Raw genomic sequence first — 20,980 nt, 5'->3', positions numbered from 1 at the left:
TTTGTAGCCCAGGCTGGTCTCGAACTCACAAGGATCCTCCTGCCTCAGCCTCCCGAGTGCTGGGATCACGGGCATGCGACACCACACTCAGCTTTTTTTGATTTTTTACTTTGTTGTTTTTTCAGGTCTTCAGGTTACATTTTTATGCTGCCAGTCTTCAAGTTTTATGAGTGGCTTTTTGTGTGTGTGTTCACCAACAAGAATTCACAGTTTTGCTGCACATTTTAAATTATTTAATTTGGGGGCCAGGGATATAGCTCAGCAGCACAGGGTGTGCCTGGCAAGTGCAAGATTCTGAGTTCGATTCCCAGGTCCAAAAATAAATAAATAAAATAAATAATTTTATTTGGAAGTTATTTAAACTTTTACAGTATAAGTCAGGTATTTTGTAAGCATTTACAACTAAATATACTATTTTAATTGTATACCTGTTTAATATTCCTATACTACAGATAATAGGAAGAAAATTATCATATTTTGAAAAAGAAAACTAAGATAAGATGTAATTAGAATCTTAGAACTTCACTGTTAGCTATAACAAATTGCTAAGGAAACAAGGCAATACTTTAAAAGTACATATTATTATCCCTTTTCTGTCTCGCTTAGGCCAGATAGCTGCAAATGAAGCTCTCAAGAAGGATTTAGAAGGTGTTATTAGTGGGTTGCAAGAATACCTGGGGACCATCAAAGGCCAAGCAACTCAGGCCCAGAATGAGTGCAGGAAGCTACAGGATGAGAATGAGACGTTGCTGCAGAGGTTGACTGAAGTTGAACAAGAGAGGAACGAACTGGAAATAGTTGCCATGGATGCAGAAAATATGAGGAAGGTATGATTTTTTTCTTCCTGCTTATTTTCTTTAACTTTAGAAGTAGATAATCTCCAAATTAAGTTGGTAAGTTAGAAAAAGTACAACCCTAAGTGAAAAAAAGTATTAGTGGCCATTTGGTAGTTTTTTCTTTTTAAAAGTTGGGTTTTTTCTTTCTTTAGCTGTGGCATATTTGCATTAATTATTTTTCCTTTACTAAGAAAATTCAGAATTATTTTAGCTGTACTTCTATCACTGAAAGGTATTGTGTCAAATAACTTTAAAGAATATGAAATTATATCTATTAAAAGTGTATGGAAAACACAAACAAGGCCATATAGCTCAGTTACATAAGTGCCTGCCTGGCAAGCGCAAGGTCCTGAGTTTGATTCCCGGTACCAAAAAAAGCAAACAAAAACAAATGCTGTATTAAGTGTTCAAATTTTATTATTTGTGGAGCAAAAGTAAGTACAACATGGCTTATCTTACTTGCTGCTATTACTTGATAATTTTGAGATTATTTTACCCCTAATAAGACAGATACAATATTGTATTTTGTACTTTTCCATACCGGATTTGTTGCCCGTTAATTTGGAAATTTCACTTACGCTATTTTAGTTGTTTGCAGACTTTATTATGCATGACAACCACAGATTCCCAAATCTCATGCTCAGAAATCTGAATTAATATTTTTTTAGTATTATAGACTTTTTCAGGAATATAAAAACATCAAAAATATTTAACACCATGTATTCACGATCAGCTGAAGCAATGAAACATTACAGATATATATATATATGAAAACTTCTCTGTACTCCCAGAGACAACAAAATCCTTAATGTGGTTTTTATTTTCCTGCATTTGTATTCTTCCATTCACAAAAGGCATGATAGTGTGCGTATTCTTTCACACTTTCTTCCTTCATGTTTATATTTTTGAGAATTATGCACATTAATATGCACAGCTCTATTTTTATTGTACATGTAGCATTCAATGTATATATATCCCACAGAGTTATTATTTATTCACTTTCCTTTGAAGGGCCAATTGGATTATTTTCATTCTTTTACTATTATGAACAATGCTAGGTATAACATTCTTGTACATATCTTGAGCCTGGGCACTGCATAAGTTGGATAAGTGTCCTCAGAAGCCCATGGGTTTTTTTTGTTTTTTTTTTTTTTTTATTTTTTTATTTTTTGGTTTTTCTCCGGTACCGGGAACCGAACTCATGACTTTGCGCTTGCCAGGCAGGCGCTTTTGCCACTGAGCTAAATCCCCAGCCCCTTAGAAGCCCATGTTTTAAAGGTTTGGTCATCAGGGTGTGGCATTACTGGAACGTAGAGGAACCCTTTATGAGGTGGGACCTCATAGAAAGAAATTAGATCATTAAGGGCATCCCCTTGGAGATACTGGGATCACAGCCTTTTTCTCTCTGCTTCCTGGCTGCTGTATAGTATCTTGGGCAGCCTCTGCTGTGAGCTCTCAGTGTGATTTACAGTGTTCCCACAGGCCCAAGGTAATAGGGCCAGGTGACCATGGACTGAAATCTTTGAAACCATGAGCTAAAATCAGCCTTTCTTCTAGCAAGTTTATTATCTTAGCTATTTTGTCACAGCAATGGAAAGCTGACTCACATAGGGACTGTGCTCAGAAGTAGAACTGTGAGTTAGAAATTAACTTTACCAGATATTTTTCTTCAGTCATTTAAAAATCAGTTGCAGACATCATGTGCCTTACTCCTGAATATTTCAGCACATGTTTCCTAAGGACAAGGACATGTCCCCAGTGTAAATAAAGAATTATCAGATGCAAGGAATGTGTGCCAAACTTCATGTTTGCCAATCTGCTGAGTTTTAAATGGTGTCTTTTTCCCTATCTTTCTATTACGGAAATTTTTACACTTACAGAAAAATTGAAATACTAGTTCAGTGAGTATCTGTGAGCCTTCTTAGATTTAATAAATAAATATTTTGCTATATTTATTTTGTTTCTGTTATAGATACATATTTTTTTTTTTCAGTTGGAGACATCATCACATCTTTCCTTTATCACACATCTCTTAAAAGGAGTTTTGTACATCACTGCAATACCATTATTACACCTAGGAAAGTTAATGATAATTCATTAACAATAATTCATCTAAGATCTGAACCATAATTCAAATTTTCTCAGTTATTCCAAGAATCTCTTAAAGTGTGTGTGTGTATGTGTGCGTGCGTGTGTGTGAGTGTGTGTGTGTGTGTACGTGCGCACATAGGTGTATAATCCAGACTGGCAGTGCTGTAGTTTGTCCCATGTTCTGGATTTTTCTGATTGTTTTCTTATGATTTGTTTCTTTATTCTTCTTGTAAAATACTATCTTATTTTAACTGCATTTCCCCCTGATTACTGGAGAGGCAGAACACCTTTCATTTGTTTATTTGCCATTCAGGTTTCTTCTTCGATGAATTCCCTATTCATGCTCTTTGCCCATTTTTTGGATTGTGTCTCATTTCTTAATGATTTGTAGAATTTCTGTACATTCTGGACATTAATCCTTTGTTGGTTATATGTGGTGTCTATGTTTTTGGAATGCCCATTGAGAAACTACTGTGCAAGTGCTCATCACAGGATTCTCTTATTTATTTATTTATTTTAAGCTTCTCTATTTTAATCTAGAATAGTTTGATCTAACTCTTCAAGATCTCAAATAAATAGGTGAAAGCTGTAATATTTAATCACACAAACAAACAACAGATGGACTAAAAATGAATCAGATTTGTGGTATCCTAATCAATATATACTTACAGTCTTATTAGTACTTACTGAAGTTACTCTGTTACCTTTACTATGAGAGAGTGCCAGTGCCTTTTATCTTGATAAACAAAGAGTATGGGCTTTGGAGTCAGAGATTAAGGATTATATCCTGACTTTGTCCTTTTTCTAAGTACACAGCACTATGCAATTTACTAAGATGCTTATTCTCCAGTTTCTCATTGTAACACCGTACAAATTGCTTTCCACTGCAGCTCTGAAAATACAATGAAATAATGAACGTGAAAACATTTAATCCAATATCTGATGGAAAATAGGCTTTAAATCTTACCTTCTACTTCCACCCTAATCCTGTTTTCCGGCTATATTTTCAGACTCATTTAAAGTATTACACAACTGGTTACTCTGGAAAGCAACATGTTGCTCGCTCCCTCATTGCATTTAGTCAGGATTCTTTTCTCCAGCTAGGATGTGCACAGCTAGAGACTTCATCGTGTTGCTGATGAAAACTTTCTGTGCCAGGCAGCAGTGGCTGGCTCGCGTTTTCACGTGCTCAGGTTACATATAATGACTTGCAGATGCTTAAGCAGCACACTGGTTCCAAAGTTAAACACACCGAATTTTTAAAACCAGGAACTTGCAGAGCTAGAAAGTGCCCTCCAGGAACAGCACGAAGTAAACGCATCCTTGCAGCAGACCCAAGGAGATCTCAGTGCCTATGAAGCTGAACTAGAGACACAGCTAAGACTAAGGGATGATGAAGCCAACCAGCTCAAAGAAGAGTTGGACAAACTTACAAGGCTTACACAGGTGAGTGGGAGGATATTCCAACTAGAAACTAAGTAGCCTGTGCCTTAATGTATCATCTTTCCTTTATGTGTATCTTAAGATTGAATACTTTTAAATATAATGTATATGGAATGATGGGAAGGACACATTTTTGAAAGTAAAACATTCTGAGTTCCAGTATTAGAACTCAGAAGAACTGAGTTCTTCATGTGTACCTGTATAAACATGTTTCATGTGTACCTGTATAAGTTTCATGTGTACCTGTATAAACATGGGCAGATTGCTTCATGCAGAAGGAAAAGGGTGAAAGAGGTAGGGTTTGGAAGGGATGAGTATGAGTGTTCTAGACAGCGGAGCATGGAGAGAAAGCATTGTGCAAAGGCTGAAAGTGTGCCTCTAGGATGCCTGGTGAGGGAGAGAAAGAGAGAGTGGGAGATAAAGGTGGGAAGGTGGGCAGAGGCTGGCAGTCACATATTCTCTGTCAGACTGAAAAGACAGTTGTGTTTATGTTGCTAGCCACACGGGCTGCATCTTCCTCCAGGAAGCCCACTTTTCACTTCCTTTCTGCCTGCTGAAAGTCTGGGTTCAAAACTCTTCTTTGGTTTTCCTGTAACCCATGCTCATTTGTTCATGTGTGTGATGATCACCTGTCTTTCCCGAGTTAGAGTGAAAGTTCCATGTGTACCTCAAGTGCATCTGCTTGTTTTTGTTCTCTCCATGCTCTTGAGAAGGGTTAATATGTGCTCCTTGGACGAAAATGAAATAAGATAGTTTGAATTTCAAAAGTGCATGTAAAAGAGCATTCAGAAAACTAGAAAAGGAATTAAAATAGATATTTGTACACTAATTTTATTATTGTATTCCTTTACTTATCAGATACCAAACAATCACTTGTTAACTGTCAAGGTTATTTCTCGAGAGTACCAAGTTTTGAAAACACTAGATCAGAGTCACGGAAAACAGGAAATTGGGGGAACACAATTAAAATAACAATGAATACATATTTTTAAGTAACAGTGAATAAAATTTCTGAATATCCCCTTATAAATAATTTTTTTCTTTTTCAACAAACTCTGTCTAGTTTGATAGATATATATTGTTCTTTGTACTTACATTGTGCCTTTTTTTGTTTCCTTACACGTCTTTAAAAAATGTAAGAACCTGGCCTTTTTACATTTTCATTTATTACTAAAGGAGAATTTCCTGTCCTCCAGCACCACGACAGCCAGGATTAAATCTTCAAAGCACAAATCAGAGCGTGGACCATAAAAGGTCTTGTCCCTCTGACTTACAGATCTGGGTGGTATACTTTAGTTATGTGAAGTCTCATGTGAAACTTGGTAAGCACAGATTCTTGGGCTCCACTTAGAGATTCTGACCCATCAAGTCTGAGATGGGGTCTGGGAACCTGCATTTTTAACAAACACACCGAGTGATTTTGATAAAAACATTTGAAGACCACAGGCTGCTTTTAAGGGTAGGTGTTGAGGCCACCCCTGAAGTTTCTGATTTGGGGTATCCAGCCCGAGCTGCTTCTGATTCTTACCCTTCCTCAAGTATTAATAGTTTACGGGACATGGAGAAATATTATCTTGGGTTTTTAGATTTCAGAGTACTAACATAAGACTAACAGGCAGGGCTTGTGTGTGTATGTAAACTTATTTATGCCTTTTAGGCTCATCAATTGCTGTTTAACACTTTCATTTCAATCATTTGTACCAAAACAACAGTTAGAACAATCAGCACTTCAAGCAGAACTTGAGAGAGAAAGGCAGTCCCTCAAGAATGCCCTCGGAAAAGCCCAGTTCTCAGAAGAAAAGGAACAGGAGAACAGTGAACTTCGCACAAAACTTAAACAGCTACAGGTAGAGCCTGTGTTGCTTTAAAATTTGGAGTATATTCATATAGGACACTGAAAGATGATATCTTTCCTCAGCCATTTCATAGCCTGTCCTAACGTGTAGTAAGTAAATTGAATTATTAGAAAGAACTCTGGGTGGAGCAGCAATGTAGGCTCCCTCCTTTTATGAACCATGGCCTTAAGATTATTAAAATTCATGTTTTTTGTGTGGTTATGATGGCGCAAACAGGTTAGGGCAGTGACCTTACCAAAGAGTATGCTGTGTAAATCATGAAAGAAAGCCCTACAATGCATCTCTCCTAGAAGCAGGTTTGTCACCAGCCTGAGCCAGTGTGCACTGCATTCCCCTTCCACTAAAACACCTTTGAAATTATCTGTGAATTTAACTAGCGTGGGTTACAGTAGGACTTCTTAATTGTAAACAGTCTCCACAGTCTCCTCAGAAAGGATGCCATTAAAATGTAGTCATTTTGTGTTTGTGGGGAATGTGTTGCAGAATATTTTGAGAGCTTATAATACTATGACCTGAAAACTGCAGGAGAAACAGGTGGACAGGATTTTCCAGATAATTAAACTTTCTCAAAGACGACAGATGTCTGAACAAACAAGTACCTGAACCAACACTCACGTCTTCAATCTGAGGTCAGGGACTGCTTGGCAGGCTGCGGTGGCAGCTGTTATCACCAGAAATGAAAGGGTAGAGTTGTGTGGTTTAGGGAAAGGCTTCCAAAACACCATGCAGGGAGATTTGTGATAAATAAGAATAAACTCACCCAAATTTTCTCTTCTCCCAACACCTCAAATTATTTTTCTTCAAAGTTTAAGGAAACCTAATAACCTAGAATGTAATTTTATTACTATCATTTCAACTTCTGAAGCAGAGATAAAGATGTACATACTTTTCACTGTTTTACAAGAGGGGTGTGTGCATGTGTGTGCATGTGTGTACACTCATGTTGGGTCTTCACTGGATTATTAGTTTTCATTTTTACTGTGCAAATTTTCAAAAAATCACAAAATCAAAGAGAATATTGTCAGCCGGGTGTGGTGACACATGCCTGTAATCCCAGCACTAGGGAGGCTGAGGCAGGAGGATCATTGCGAGTTTGAGACCAGCCTGGGCTACAGAGTGAGCTCAAGGCCAGCAGGGACTGCATAGTGAGACCCTGTTTCAAAAAGACAAGAAAAAACCAAAGAGAATATTGTCAACATTCACTGTTTCATTTAGCTCACTTTTTTTGGCTGAAATTTTTTAAAGAAAATCTCATACATGTTTACTTAACCCCTAAATACTTCAGTGTCCATCTAGAGAAAAGACTGGTTTGATTCTTTAGGGGCCTTATTCTCCAAGGTAGAAACTGAAGTCAGCTTTCCAAAAGGCTGGCCCATCATCCTGTGGTAGTACCGTCGTCAGAATTTGGTCCTTTGGTTATTTGGCCTAATATCTCTTGGTATAGAGCACAAGTTATTAACAGCTCTACATTTCTGTTTTGCAGAAATCATTTTGTTATGGTGAACCAAAACCTACTCATACTACCACAAGAAAGGAGGCAGCATTAGGAACCAGTGTCACTTTGTCAGTCTTTTGGGGTCTACAGGGTTCTCTCACTTCTTCCCTAACTGGGCATTGTGTGTAGCCCAGTCTGGACCTTAATCCTGAGCTATTTCTTTAGGCCCAGCAGTTACATGTGCTATACTGAATCTTGGTTCAAATTATTATGAAGAGAGCCGAGCGTGGTGGCACATGTCTGTACTCCCAGCTCTTGGGAGGCTGAGGCAGGAGGATTGTTGCGAGTTTGAGACCATCCTGGGCTACAAGTGACCTCACGGCCGACCTAAACTGCATAGCAAGACCTTGTCTCAAAAGGAAAAAAAAAATTACGAAGAGAGAGTCTGTCTTCTATATCATAGCATAGCCTGTCTTTAAACATGCTCAGAATACTTCATCAGCCTACTGCTGTACAAAACATCTTAACACAAAGCCTATTTTATAATAAGGTATTAAATATATCATGTAATTTACTGGAAACATGATAGAATGAAAAAATACCAAACAAAATCTGAAAAATGCTGGCAGCGCAGTATACTGTAGAGAATGAATTGTTTACCCTTCTTAGAGCTTGGCAGACTGGGAGCTGTCGCTTGCTGCTGCCTCCCAGCATCGCAAGAGAACGTCATAACTCATTATCAGTTGCCCTGGCACAAATCAAAATCCAACATACACTTGCTTTCTAACACTGAATAGCATAAGTAGGGGCCATCTGTAATACAGACAAGGCTGTGTTGGACATTGGGCAGGACAGCTTACAGATGAGATCCCAGATGGCATGGGCACTGAAAGACATTAATTGCGTTCCTGATTCTCCATTTTAGTTCACAGTGATAGATTGAGTTTGAAGTAGATAAATCGCTCAGGTTTTCCTAGTATTCAGGGAGAATGCAGTCTGTAGCGTAGGACTGTTTTGCTTTCTAATTTAGGATTATTTCAGAATTTTTTTTCTTTTTTTTTTTTTTTTTTTGTCTTTTTGAGACAGGGTCTTGCTATGTAGTTCAGACTGGCCTTGAGCTCACTTTGTAGCATAGGCTGGTCTCGAACTCAAACATCCTCCTGCCTCAGCCTCCTGAGTGTTGGGATTAGGAATTTCTTTTTATTTGAAAGAGGCACTGTGTGGATTTAGTTGTGTGATCTAGATATGCTGATTAATTTGTTAGTAGTGAAAATATACTGGCAAATAACAAATACTCCCCATTTAACCCCCTCTATAGGATGACAATAGCTTGTTAAAACAACAACTGAAAGATTTTCAGAATCACCTTAATAATGTGGTTGATGGCTTGATTCATCCAGAAGAAGTGGCAGCTCGGGTGGATGAGCTACGGAGAAAACTGCGGTTAGGAACTGGGGAAATGAGGTAAGGCAAAATCCAGACCTCCAAGTATGGCGTATGTTTCACAGCTTCAGAGTTATGAGTATGAGGTTCCATGAACTCATCTTCCAAAGTTCTTTTGCGGGGTTCTCCTTATGATGTTTTTTTGCAGGATTCTCCTTATGATGTTTCCAAGATGGAGAGACCCAAGCCCGTACAAGTCTAATTGCTACTGATTTTTTTTTTTTTAACATTTTAGCTGTTTCATATTTTTTTATTATGTTTAATTCAAAAATATAAAAGTATTGAAGAGTCTTACAGCCAGGCTTTGTGGCCCACTCCTGTAATCCCAATACTTGGGAGACTGAGGAAGGAGGATTGCCCTGAGTTCAAGGCCAACCTGCACTATGTACATAGTGTGACCTTGTCTCAAAAAAAAGTCTTATTTGCAAGTTCATTATATATATTAAGGAAGTATTTGCATTTTAAACAGAAATAAATATCAGTACAAAACTGAGGATTATTTCAAATATTTGAACATTCTTAGTCTGACATGAGCCTGTGTTTTCAGAGTGGAAGGAATCACTTGATAGAACAAGATAAAATAATCATTTGGACATAGGAGGTACTCAGTAAATTGCTGAAAATTGATACTACACCCTTTGCATAGTATTGTGTGTGTGTGTGTGTGTGTGTATGTGTGTGTTTTATTTTTATTTTTTAGTCTTGCACTGATATGAACAGCATGTTTGTGTCCAGCATCAAAAGTAGAATGTCTCATTTATATGGTATTTTCTCCGTTCCAGAATCCATAGCCCTTCAGATGTCTTAGGAAAAAGTCTTGCCAATTTACAGAAACAATTCGGCAAAATCCTTGCACAGTTCCAGTGGGAAAAAGAGGAAGCACAAGTTAGAGAGAGAAAACTCCAGGAAGAAATGACTCTGCAGCAAGAGAAACTGGCAAACGGACAAGAAGAGTTCAGGCAGGCCTGCGAAAGAGCCCTTGAAGCAAGAGTAAGAAAAGTGGTCAAGAGGCAGCTAGAGGGTAGCATTTGGCAAACGCTAATGTTGTCAGCTTCCTTTCTCTTGTAAATTCAGCATAACTGTTGTTGTTTTCACTCATAACAAGTCTAGCTGAGTGTGACTAAAATCCATCTCTGAATACTGTTACTGATACAGAAGTCAGGCTTGTTTGTGACACTATGTTTTCTTTGTTTTGGAAGCAAGTGAGAACTATTTTATAATAAGCAGATAAATAATACCACATTTCTAGGTATAGTGTGGTGCCAGAATTGGAAGTTTTTGGAATAATGAGGCAAATACTGGAATGGATCCTAGAGAGCATTAATGATAAAATCATCCCTAGTAATTAATTAGTTACAAAGTTTTGTTACACTCTTAAAGTCAAAGATAATTTCATAACAAACTTTTATGTTGCTTTAAAAAATCATCCTTGAAACTTGATTTCCTTACAGATTAATTTTGATAAGAGGCAACATGATGCAAGAGTCCAGCAGTTGGAGAATGAAATTCACTATTTGCAAGAAAATCTAAAAAGTATGGAAGAAATCCAAGGCCTTACAGATCTCCAACTTCAGGAAGCTGATGAGGAGAAGGACAGAATTCTAGCCCAACTCCAAGAGTTAGAGAAAAAGGTGGGAAGACGAGGAAAGCGAGATACATACGTAGCTGCTGCTCAGGTGCTGCCCTGGTGAGCCAGTCAGCTGAGAGGAGTGTGATCCAGAGCTGACCTGACCTCAGAAAGACCCAGATACGTGTCATTCAGTAGATGCCATTAAGAAGGTTCCTAATAGTATATTATGAGAGATAGCAACTGTATTAAAGGGAAAGCAGGAAAACAAAAAACAAAAAAAATAAAAAAGATCTGAAGCCAGGGTCTCCTGAGAGATGGAAACAAGAGAATTGGAAATATAAGAATTAACTTTAGATTCAATTAGGTGATACTTAACAAATGATAATGGGATGAGTTTTCCTCCTTGAAAACCCCTTGCCTTGATGGACACATCCATAGAAAATTACCTTTATTACCTCTTTATCTCTTTCTAATACTCTGACCTGTCTGATGGCCTTTCTCCATTCACCCTCAATCATCTATTCCCATTATCACATACTGGACCTTGTTAAATTCAGAAATTGTACTCGACACTATCACAGACCAAATTGTCTCACTGTGGTCATAACTTTTTATCTTGCTGGTACCTCTGCACTAACGGTTATTCAACTTTGTTGAGATTCCAGTTCATTAGCCCCACCTTTTCTGTCTTTTAAGCCCTTCCTGTCTTTATTTTCTTCTTTGTCCAAGTTCCAAACCCGCTACTAAGGCCCTTTTTGCAAGTATCTTGAAATCCCTTATCTTTTTCCTGTCTTCCCTGACAAAACTGAAGTTACCTTCTTTCTTTGGGCCTGTACCCATACTAGATATTCCTGGAGAAAACAAATCATCCAGCATAGTGGAATCACTATAATCTCAACCTCACATAGGCAGTATTGTTCTTTCTTGGGTAAACTTGCTGTCCCATGCTCCACCTTTTCATGCCTTTCCACACCTCATACCTACCACCTACCTTCTCCCAGCCTCAGTGAGTGATTTGCTTCACACTTCCCCAAGAACCATCAGTCCCCAAATCCTGTTGAATCCACCTCCAAAATATATCTGGAATATATCTTTTTTTTTTTCCGTAATGCCGCTGCCCTTGTCTAGCCATTTTGTCTTTTCTGGGCAACTGCTGTGGCTGCCTGACAGGTCTTCCAATTCCATTCATGACTCTGCTTTCTTTCTAAATGGTGAATTACCTGTAGTCAGCGCCTCTTCACCTCATGGCTTCTGCTATTCTTAAAGACCAAGATCCCTAAGCCTGTGAGGCCCTGCATGGGATGCCTCTGTTTCAGTGTTTTCTTTTTTCACTGTATTCCTTCTTTCAATTCTTCAAAAATGCTAAGTTCTTTCTTCACCACCATATTCCCAGGGCCTGAACTTACTGATTGTAGGTGTCAAGATATACTTTTTTGGTGAATGAATGAATGAATTTATGATCACTGTAATTCTTAATTAAGAAAATTTATTCTTTAGAACGTTTATCTCAGTGTTGAAATTATTTGTTCAGTGGATATTCAGAGCACCCGCTATATATCAGGTATTGTTTTAGACAGAGGGCATGCATCAGTGAACAAAGTCTCTGGTCCTTTGGAGCTTACATCTTCATTGTTACCAAGTGATACATCTGTTTAAGTAATGCTTCTTTTACTTTAGAAGAAACACGAAGATGCCAGATCTCAGGTGCAGTTTCTTAGTTTGGATAAAGAATTAAAGAATCTGAAGAAAGCTGTGGCTGCCTCTGATAAACTGGCTACCGCTGAGCTCACCATCGCCAAAGACCAGCTCATGTCCCTTCACGGAACTGTTATGAAAATTAACCAAGAGAGAGCAGAGGTTAGTCCACAGGAACAGAACAAGTTTCCACCAGAGCTGTTGCTGTCAAAAACCGTAGTAACTTGTATTGTGGATCTCTTGTTATAGACTTCGGTTAGTTTGTAAATCACCATAAAATTGTCCTTTTTTCTTAAAATCTGAAGATTATGTTTTTCCTATCACAACCCCCAAGAATTTATTTTGTGCTGCTATGGGTTCTGTTCCCTGTTGAATCCTGAAAGGAACCATCAAATGAAACATACTGCCCCTACCTTCAAAGCTTAGGGAGACTTCTGGCAGTATATACGAGGATGGAGGTTTTGAAGACATGCATATAATTCCTCTGAACCTTAAATTTTTCATCTTGTGCAATTGAGTAAAGTGATGTTATCTCATAGGACTGTAAAAATTTTTGTCTGAGGTAATGCTTGTTGTGGTACTTTACAGGCTCCAGATACTAATGAGATTAAGATAGTAGGTTGAGCCAGGTGTAGTGGCGCACACTTGTAGTCTCAGCACCTGGAAGGCTGAGGCAGGAGGATCGCCACAAATTTTAGGCCAACCTGGCCTACCTAGTAAATTCAAGGCCAGCCTCAACTACATAGCTAGATCTTCTTTCAGAACAAGCAAAAAAGATAGTAGATTATAGGAGAAAAAAAAAATCTCATGATGAAAGCCCAAAGAGATACCAGTCATGGAAGACTGTGGAACAGAGAAGAAAGGTTGACCTGTTCCTTCTGATGCAGTTCCCTGCCCACTCAGACCTCCGAGAGCAGGGCAAGCTTCTCTGCAATGGGAACAACATAAGAGAAAGTAGAGTTTTGTACCACATGTATGGGACAGCCAGGCATACCGTGTGACAGAAGCAGAGGTGACGATCTGAGGAGGAGGGATGGAGATGACATAGGGTTGAAGGGTGCCCTTCTCGTACTGTCCCATAGGAGTTGCTAGAAGCGGAGAGGTTCAGCAGAAAGGCAGCGCAAGCAGCCAGGGACCTGACCCGGGCCGAAGCTGAGATCGAGCTGCTGCAGAATCTTCTCAGGGAGAGAGAGGAGCAGGTCAGTGTTGTGTTGGTCCCCTAATCCCTCCCCTGCTTATTGGCTCCGTCTCATTTCCTAAAAGACTGTCTCAGAACATTCTGCAGCACAGTCAGTGGCAGTCAGTACTTTATCCTCTACTGTGCATCGGGTACAGCACAGGGTAAATAGAAGGAGCAGGGCGATTTTCTCCTGGTAAAGAGTAAATGAAAATTACACAAGTATAATTAGCTTGCCAGATAAGTGCATCTGGGAAAGAAATCATGCTTTGGCAACTTTGTATTTTTTTAATAGTTCCGAGTAGAGGTGGAAAAGGCAGATGGAGATGCTGGAGGAGCAACCTCTCAGGTGCTAGAAATCGAGAAGCTGAATGAGGTAATGGAGAGGCAAAGGACAGAGATCGCCAGGCTGCGGAGTCTACTAGACCTCACCGGGGCTGGTAAGGCATCATGGGCTTTCACGGTGGCAGTGGTTTTATAGTTGTTTTTCACATTTAGAAAATGTATTTAACTGTAAGAAATCAATCCATGCTTAGCTGTGATAATTACTTAATAAGTTAAAAAATTTAAAAAACATTTAAAGTGTGGTATTAAGGGACTTGATTTGAGAGACGAAGGGTTTGTGTTTCTAGTTTCAAAAAGAATAATATTCACACATCTGTTTATTTGCTGTCTCTGAATTGCTTTGTAATGGAAGCTCAAAAGGATGTGCCTTAGTGTCAGCTCAAAATAATTACCAAAGGGCAGTCTGAAAGTGAGCTTTGAGGAGCTAATAAAATTCAGTGGCTCTGGTAAAATTCTTTTTTGAATGTTGAGAGAGAAAGGAAATAGATGATTTCATGCCAACTTCATAGAATGGCTTTCCTTTACAGATAACAAAGGAGGCTTTGAAAATGTTTTAGAAGAAATTGCTGAACTTCGACGTGAAGTTTCTTTTCAGAATGATTACATCAGCAGCCTAGCGGATCCTTTCAAGAGACGAGGCTATTGGTACTTCATGCCACCTCCACCACCATCATCAAAAGTAGGAATACTGAATTTTCCTGAAGAAAGTATAACATTATCTACATTGTCTCCTTCCCCAAATTTGGGAACAGGTGCCAAGAACATTTCTACACTAAGCATGCATTGAGGTTCTTCAGGGTTCTTAACATTTGAAATGAAGATGAGGCTTTCATGGGAAAGAGGGCGGTTGCCTATCTGTGTTCAGGTAGTGTGTTGTGGGGTTCCCTGACTGAGGATGCTATACGAGGATAAGGTGACTTGAGCGGAGAGAGTCTGTTGAAAATGGTTCTAGAATTCTGTAGCGCCTCAGACAAGAAAAAAGCACCTGGACTTCATTTTCTTTTACCAAACTTTCTAGGCCAAGTGCTGGGCATTGCTGGGGTATGATGATGCGTGCTACAGCCCCTGCTCTTAAAGAGCTCATGGGCCTTGCCAATGTAATTATAAAATAATGATATCCATGCAACAATAGCTTTGACCTGTGTGCTTTGCTTACAGAAGAAGTGTTAAGGATTCAGGAAGGAAGCTTCACATGCAGGGTTGTGAAGTCAGTGCTTAGCAAGCAGCAAAGGATGGGCTATTAGGAGGGAAGAAACAGTTGCATGGAAGAGGAGAGTTGGCTTAGCCATTCCAGGTAACCTTGTAGAGCTGGAGAGTTCGATGGGACAATAACAGATAAAATTGGAAAAGTAGATGGAGGTCATGGTTGTTTGAAAAGGACCTAGAACCCCTTTAATGTAATTATTTGGGTCACGGGAAATGGATTGTATGTTAATATGATCAGAGTTAGGAAGGATATTCTAGCTGAGTGTGGAGGCTAGACTTGTAGCAGGGTGAGATTTTTTGGGGACTGTTTGAACTCATTGAAGTGAAGGATAGAGAAGCCAGAGCTAGATCAGTGGAGCTGGAAAGAGATGGCATTAAGGGATCTTAAGGAGATGCAGTCGTCAGGGCTTGGTCCCTGAATGTGGGGAAGTAAAGAGCAGACAACAAACTCTATTCCTGTAAAGCCAAGAGCTGGTGACATCCTACTAGAATCAGCTGACAGGCAACAGTGAGGGAGAAGCAGCTCAGACACACCAGGATCCCAGGGACTTGTGAGCTTACCCAGAATCCAGAGAGCAGAATCTGACATCCCTTCCCCAGAAATCTGAAAGAAGACAACATCCTGGGCACAGCCAAGCTAGAGATGTAAACACTCTAAGTTAGGGCAAAACCTTGTAACCCCAAGAAGGATGCAAGCTTGGAGGGCGGGCCTGCAGACTGAGAAGGGGAGAGAATGGCAGAATTGAGCTTTAAAACCATTTCAGGCTCCCAGGACAGGAGATTAATAGTATCTCCCCTTGACAATTTGCTGGTTTCCTTTGCCTTGATTGCTGGGCTATTCAGGACAAAGCAAAAGAAAAGAAATGACCAGTAAAAAGAGGTACAGGGAGAAGAGAGACTGATACTCAGGAAGCTGTTCACTTACAGAGAACTTGTTTTCATTTCTCTGTCTGTACAAAATCAACCTAACCAACAGCCAGATAAAATTTCTGTGTGGTTAGGGACTTGTTTTTTTCTGGAAAACTGTACCAAAAGTAGTATAAGTGATAGATGTTATTAAACAATATGGGAACATAAATAGATCTTTTGGTTGCTTTAGCCCACTTCTAGTCCTTCGCTTTTATAGGCCACTCTGCCATGATCCCAAAGTTGCATTCATGGCCCTGCTCTCTGCCTGGCCTCCTTGACGCTGTAAATCCAAGAGTGTGGACCTGTGGTTTATGTCACGATGTAATCACTTCTCACTTCTATGTGTGAAAAATAGGAATCATGACAATGAGAAGAAACCAAGTGCTTTCTCAGCACTTTTTTACATCTCAACTTTGCTCTAACATTTCTCAAAGTCAGCCTTTCTACTTAATAGATAATGTGCTTTCCTGTCATTTATTTTAGGTTTCCAGCCATAGTTCGCAGGCCACCAAAGACTCTGGTTTGGGACTGAAATACGCAGCCTCAACTCCTATTAGAAAACCACAGCCTGCACAGCATGAGGGGAAGGATGGCAGTGGACCTCCACCTGCGTCAGGATACTGGGTCTACTCACCCATCAGGAGTGGGTTGCATAAATCCTTTTCTAACCGATGTAAGTCACATCACATAAGGGAAGTTTCATTTCTCTTGCCTGTTTAATAACCTTTTACTGGGTCCCAGAAATCTGTAGATATTCTCCAGACTCCCTAGCCTCCCCTGTAAGGCCTTCTGTCATCTGGTTTGGCCACTGACCTTTGTTTGCATACCATACCTAACTGCTTGAGGTACATACCAGGTTCCTCAGACCTCTGTGATTTTCTTTTGTTTTGCTTTTGTTTTTGTTTTGGTTTTGTGGTGCTGGAGATTAAACCCGGGGCCTCTGGCATGCAACATGAGTGCTCTACCACTGAGCTACATCCTCAGCCCCAAGCCTTCATGTTTTAAATACTGTCTAAAATGTCCTTCATCATTCCTCTCCCAAACTGATTCTTACTCATCCTTCGAGAAGACCTAGGTCATCCTTTTATGGACCCTTCCTCTGTGCTGCTTTTTCCATGCCAACTGAGCAGCTTCTTTGCTTATACACCTGGAGCATGGGGCCTCATCTCCTTGTATCATGGCATTAGGCTCATTGTGCTAAAGTGAAGTGTCTTCCAAAGCTCCAGAGGGAAGAGGTAGGCTTGGGTAAATCCCAGCTCTTGCAGTTAGGAGCTGTGGGATCACAGGCAAATTATTTAGCTGCTTTAAGACTATGAATCTAGGGGCTGGGGATTTATCTCAGCGGCAAAGCACCTGCCTGGCAAGTGCAAGGTCATGAGTTCGGTTCCCGGTACTGGAGAAAAAAAAAAACAAAAAAAAACAAAAAAAAGACTATGAATCTATAAAATGAGAATACAGTACTACGTTTTGATAATTTGTTCATTCAAAAACTATTCCTTGAGTACTTCCCATGTGCCCAGTTCTTTGTCCTCAGTGATAAGCAAATGTAGTTCTGGCTTTTAGGGGAAACAAGCCGTTATATTGGAGAATGTCACACATCATGACAGTAAGTGATGAGTGCTATCCAGTCTCATCACATATCTCTGTTGATCTTTTGTGAAGCATGAAGCAGACACTCGAATTATTGCTGAATAAAGACTGAAGGAAGAAATAAACTAAAATAGGCACAAGAAAAGCTCAAGTATCAGCTGCTGAAAATACTTTGAATTCATGGGGGTTTTTTTTTGGTCTTTTTGAGACAGGGTTTCACTGCAGTTCAGGGTGGCCTCAGACTGGGATTAGTTCTGGGATTACAGGCATGAACCACCGCGCCCAGCTGAATTCATGTTTTGATCTCCCTTTTACTTCTCTTTCAGGGTTTTATCCTTCTATCTCCAGAATCTTGATCTAACTGCTACTGCTTCTGAACCTGTGTATCTAGTAAGCCATGGGGTAACACGCTCTTCTGTCTCTTTGAAGATGCAGATACTGAAGGAGATAGCCAGGAAGAGAGAGGGTTGAATGACCAAGAGGAATCTCCATTTGTGCCTCCTCCTGGATACATGATGTACACCGTGTTTCCTGATGGCTCTCCTGTACCCCAGGGCATGGCCCTGTATGCGCCACCTCCTCCCTTGCCCAACAATAGCCGCCCTCTCGCCCCTGGCACTGTTGTGTATGGCCCGCCACCTGCTGGGGCCCCCATCATGTATGGGCCTCCACCTCCCAATTTCTCTGTTCCACTCATCCCTATGGGTGTGCTGCATTGCAATGTCCCCGAACACCATAATTTGGTAAGTAGAAAGACATCTGGCCTCTGTCCACACTTCTGCTATGTGTGCCTCAAAACGATATACAGTTGAATCATTTATTTACACGTGGGTCATATCCGAAAAGAGTAATTGTAAGGCTGATACTTAGAACTGAGCACGCATTCTCTTACCAAAACAGTTTTCAATAGAATTTACAGTCCCAGGCCAGTCTGAAGCAGTTTAGCCATTTTGTAACAGAAATACTGTCAATCCAGATATTAATGACTTTTGTGTATTTTTCTATCGATGGGTGCTGTATATACTCACATGCAGGTGCCTGTACTTGTACACATATGTATATGTGTATGTATTCACACTTACAGTATATGCACACATGCAAAAACAGCATGCAAGAAGTTTCGGTGGGAATTATCTCTGGGTATAGGGTTTGATTATTATTAATTTATTTCATAGATATTTTTGTACATTCCGTTTTGAATTATTTTCTCCCTGAATGTTACAAACATTTCCCCATGATTTTACAAATGTTTTTAAAAAGTGTAATAATTACACATTTTTTTAGTTGTAGGTACAAATTCTTACTATGTTTCATACTCTTTTGTTAGGCCAGATTTGAAGAACTATTACTTCCCAATTACTAGATGACTTTCTAACTTTTTAATTTAAAGCAGTAAAACTGCATTCAGACTCCTCTTTCAAACTCAGAGCCCTCAGTAGATCAAAGGGCAGATAAGGGACTAGGACACCTGGTCTCATATCACAGTCCCATTTTTATCGGTCAGACGAGTTTCAGAGGGTCTGTGCGCATCTATATGGTTAACAGTGGTAGTCACTCATATTCTCTTGTGGGTTTTCAGTATACATTGTAATTTGTAGCAGTTCTGTCTTTTCAGCATTTATCAGTAATCTCCTAAACTGGTTCTTTTACTCTGCAAAAGTACCCAAATGCTTAAGATAGTCTTCCAGGTACACTTTTACACCTCCCTACATTTGCACATATTTAATTCTTCAGTCTACATTGTTACCTTCTTATTTATTGTTCAAAACCCAGGCAAAACACCTCTTCCTCTGGGCAGCCTTTTCAGATAACTGCACTCCCGTGTATCCAGTGGAGGGAGAGACATCAGTCGGTCTCTACTGTAGATGGCTGAGCCTTATTTGTCCACAAGTGGTTTAGTGAATGTTTCTCAACCATGGTTGTACTGATGAAAAAGTTAGAAGTTCTATTAGTCCATCAGTTTCATCTGTGGCGTGTGAAAAAAACTTAGCCTGACTTAAATTTTCTTTTTGTATTAAAGTTTTAGAAACCAGCACCAGTTTTCAGGTCATAGACACCACTTTAACCACAGTTAATTTCAGTTTGCAGCTGGAAAGAAGAGAGACATCCTCTGATTTATGTTTAGTACTGCACTTCTTTTCTTTGTTCAGGAGAATGAAGTTTCTCGATTAGAAGACATAATACAACATTTAAAATCAAAGCAACAGGAAGAAGAGTGGATGAGGGCATCCAAGTGGCAGTGTGAAAAAGAAAGGGAAGAACTGCATCATAATATTGACAGTCTTCTGCAAGAGAAGCAAGAATTAGAACATGAGGTAGAAGAATTGCATAGAACCATCCAGAAACATCAACAGCGAAAGTAATTATCATTAGCCATTATATTTTTATAATTCAGATGGATATATTAGTTCATTAAGATAACCCAAGTTAGTACTGTCTAATAAAACATTTTGTGATCTTGGAACTGTTCTAGATTAGAACTGTCCCGAACAGAAGATCCTAGCCACAAGTGAGCACTTAAAAATGCGGCTACTGGAACTGAGGGTCAAAATTTAACTTAATTTAGTAGCCACCTGATGAGCCATTTTGGACAGTGCAAATCTAAATCCTCTTGGCCAGTAGTAGCTATTCTCTCATCTCCTGTGGTCCATCTTGGAGGATGACACACGCTTCCTCTCCTCTTACCCTAGAAAGAAACATGACAAGGCTCTCAACTCCTCTCTTCCCCACACTCCCCTAGGCATCTAGTTGGTCTCCTAGTGCTGCTGAATCTGCATGCAAAAAGCTCTGGAATTGATCCCTTTCTGTCGTCTCAGCTGCTCAGGTCTTTAATCATTCTCATGCGGGGCCACTATGGTAGCTTCCACATGGCTCCTTATCTTATTTCCCACTCCATCCTGGGATACACTGTGATTGTCAGTGCCATTAGAATGTACACCGTCTTCTACAAATTGAACCCCATCTGCCTTTTTTATCCTTCTCTCCCACACACAGTGTTTGGTCTGAACCACTTACTTTCCTTTGGTCCCAGCGGGCTCCACGTTTTCCCCTGCTGCCACACTTCGGTAGCTGTACTTCTCTCCTTGAAATGCCTTCCCTGTTCCTCCCTAACTCCACTCAGTCCTTCAAGACAAAGGTCAGGGTGTCCTCTCACACAAAGCTTTTTTCTTCTTGGGCACTGACAAGGGATTAGCAACGTTGGACATAGTGCTGTTGACACACTATTGTGAGGGACTCCTCGTGTTCCTTGAGGACAGTAGCTGGGCTTCCGTCCTGGGTCCCAGCACCTGGCATAATGCATGTAGTGTCTGTTGATGAGGCCAGTAACATATGGGCCCATCTCCTGTAGAGTCCATGAATTATGGCAGTTGCCCAGTTTGTCAC

The 20,980-nt window shown here is 39.9% G+C and overlaps 1 protein-coding gene across 2 annotated transcripts in view; it reads left to right on the top strand.

The window, feature by feature from the left end:
- The window catches only part of Cntrl (centriolin), a 77,942-nt gene that overhangs the window by 36,276 nt on the left and 20,686 nt on the right, over positions 1-20,980 (top strand). Inside the window, exons 13-25 of one of the 2 annotated variants that reach the window (XM_005382575.2) lie at positions 607-827; positions 4,197-4,373; positions 6,083-6,217; positions 8,980-9,125; positions 9,887-10,094; positions 10,556-10,735; positions 12,352-12,531; positions 13,452-13,568; positions 13,842-13,986; positions 14,419-14,570; positions 16,490-16,679; positions 18,026-18,339; positions 19,747-19,955. In XM_005382575.2, the coding sequence (XP_005382632.1) occupies positions 607-827; positions 4,197-4,373; positions 6,083-6,217; positions 8,980-9,125; positions 9,887-10,094; positions 10,556-10,735; positions 12,352-12,531; positions 13,452-13,568; positions 13,842-13,986; positions 14,419-14,570; positions 16,490-16,679; positions 18,026-18,339; positions 19,747-19,955 (2,374 nt within the window). Of the gene's footprint in view, positions 1-606; positions 828-4,196; positions 4,374-6,082; positions 6,218-8,979; positions 9,126-9,886; positions 10,095-10,555; positions 10,736-12,351; positions 12,532-13,451; positions 13,569-13,841; positions 13,987-14,418; positions 14,571-16,489; positions 16,680-17,922; positions 18,005-18,025; positions 18,340-19,746; positions 19,956-20,980 lie in introns of those variants that run through there. The other variant, XM_013513187.1, reaches the window with a different exon arrangement.

The sequence above is a fragment of the Chinchilla lanigera genome, unplaced genomic scaffold, assembly GCF_000276665.1.
Source record: "Chinchilla lanigera isolate Chin_1 unplaced genomic scaffold, ChiLan1.0 scaffold00018, whole genome shotgun sequence".
NCBI lineage: Eukaryota > Metazoa > Chordata > Mammalia > Rodentia > Chinchillidae > Chinchilla > Chinchilla lanigera.
Note: the sequence above shows the minus strand (reverse complement) of the source record. Positions and strands in the feature narration are given on the sequence as shown.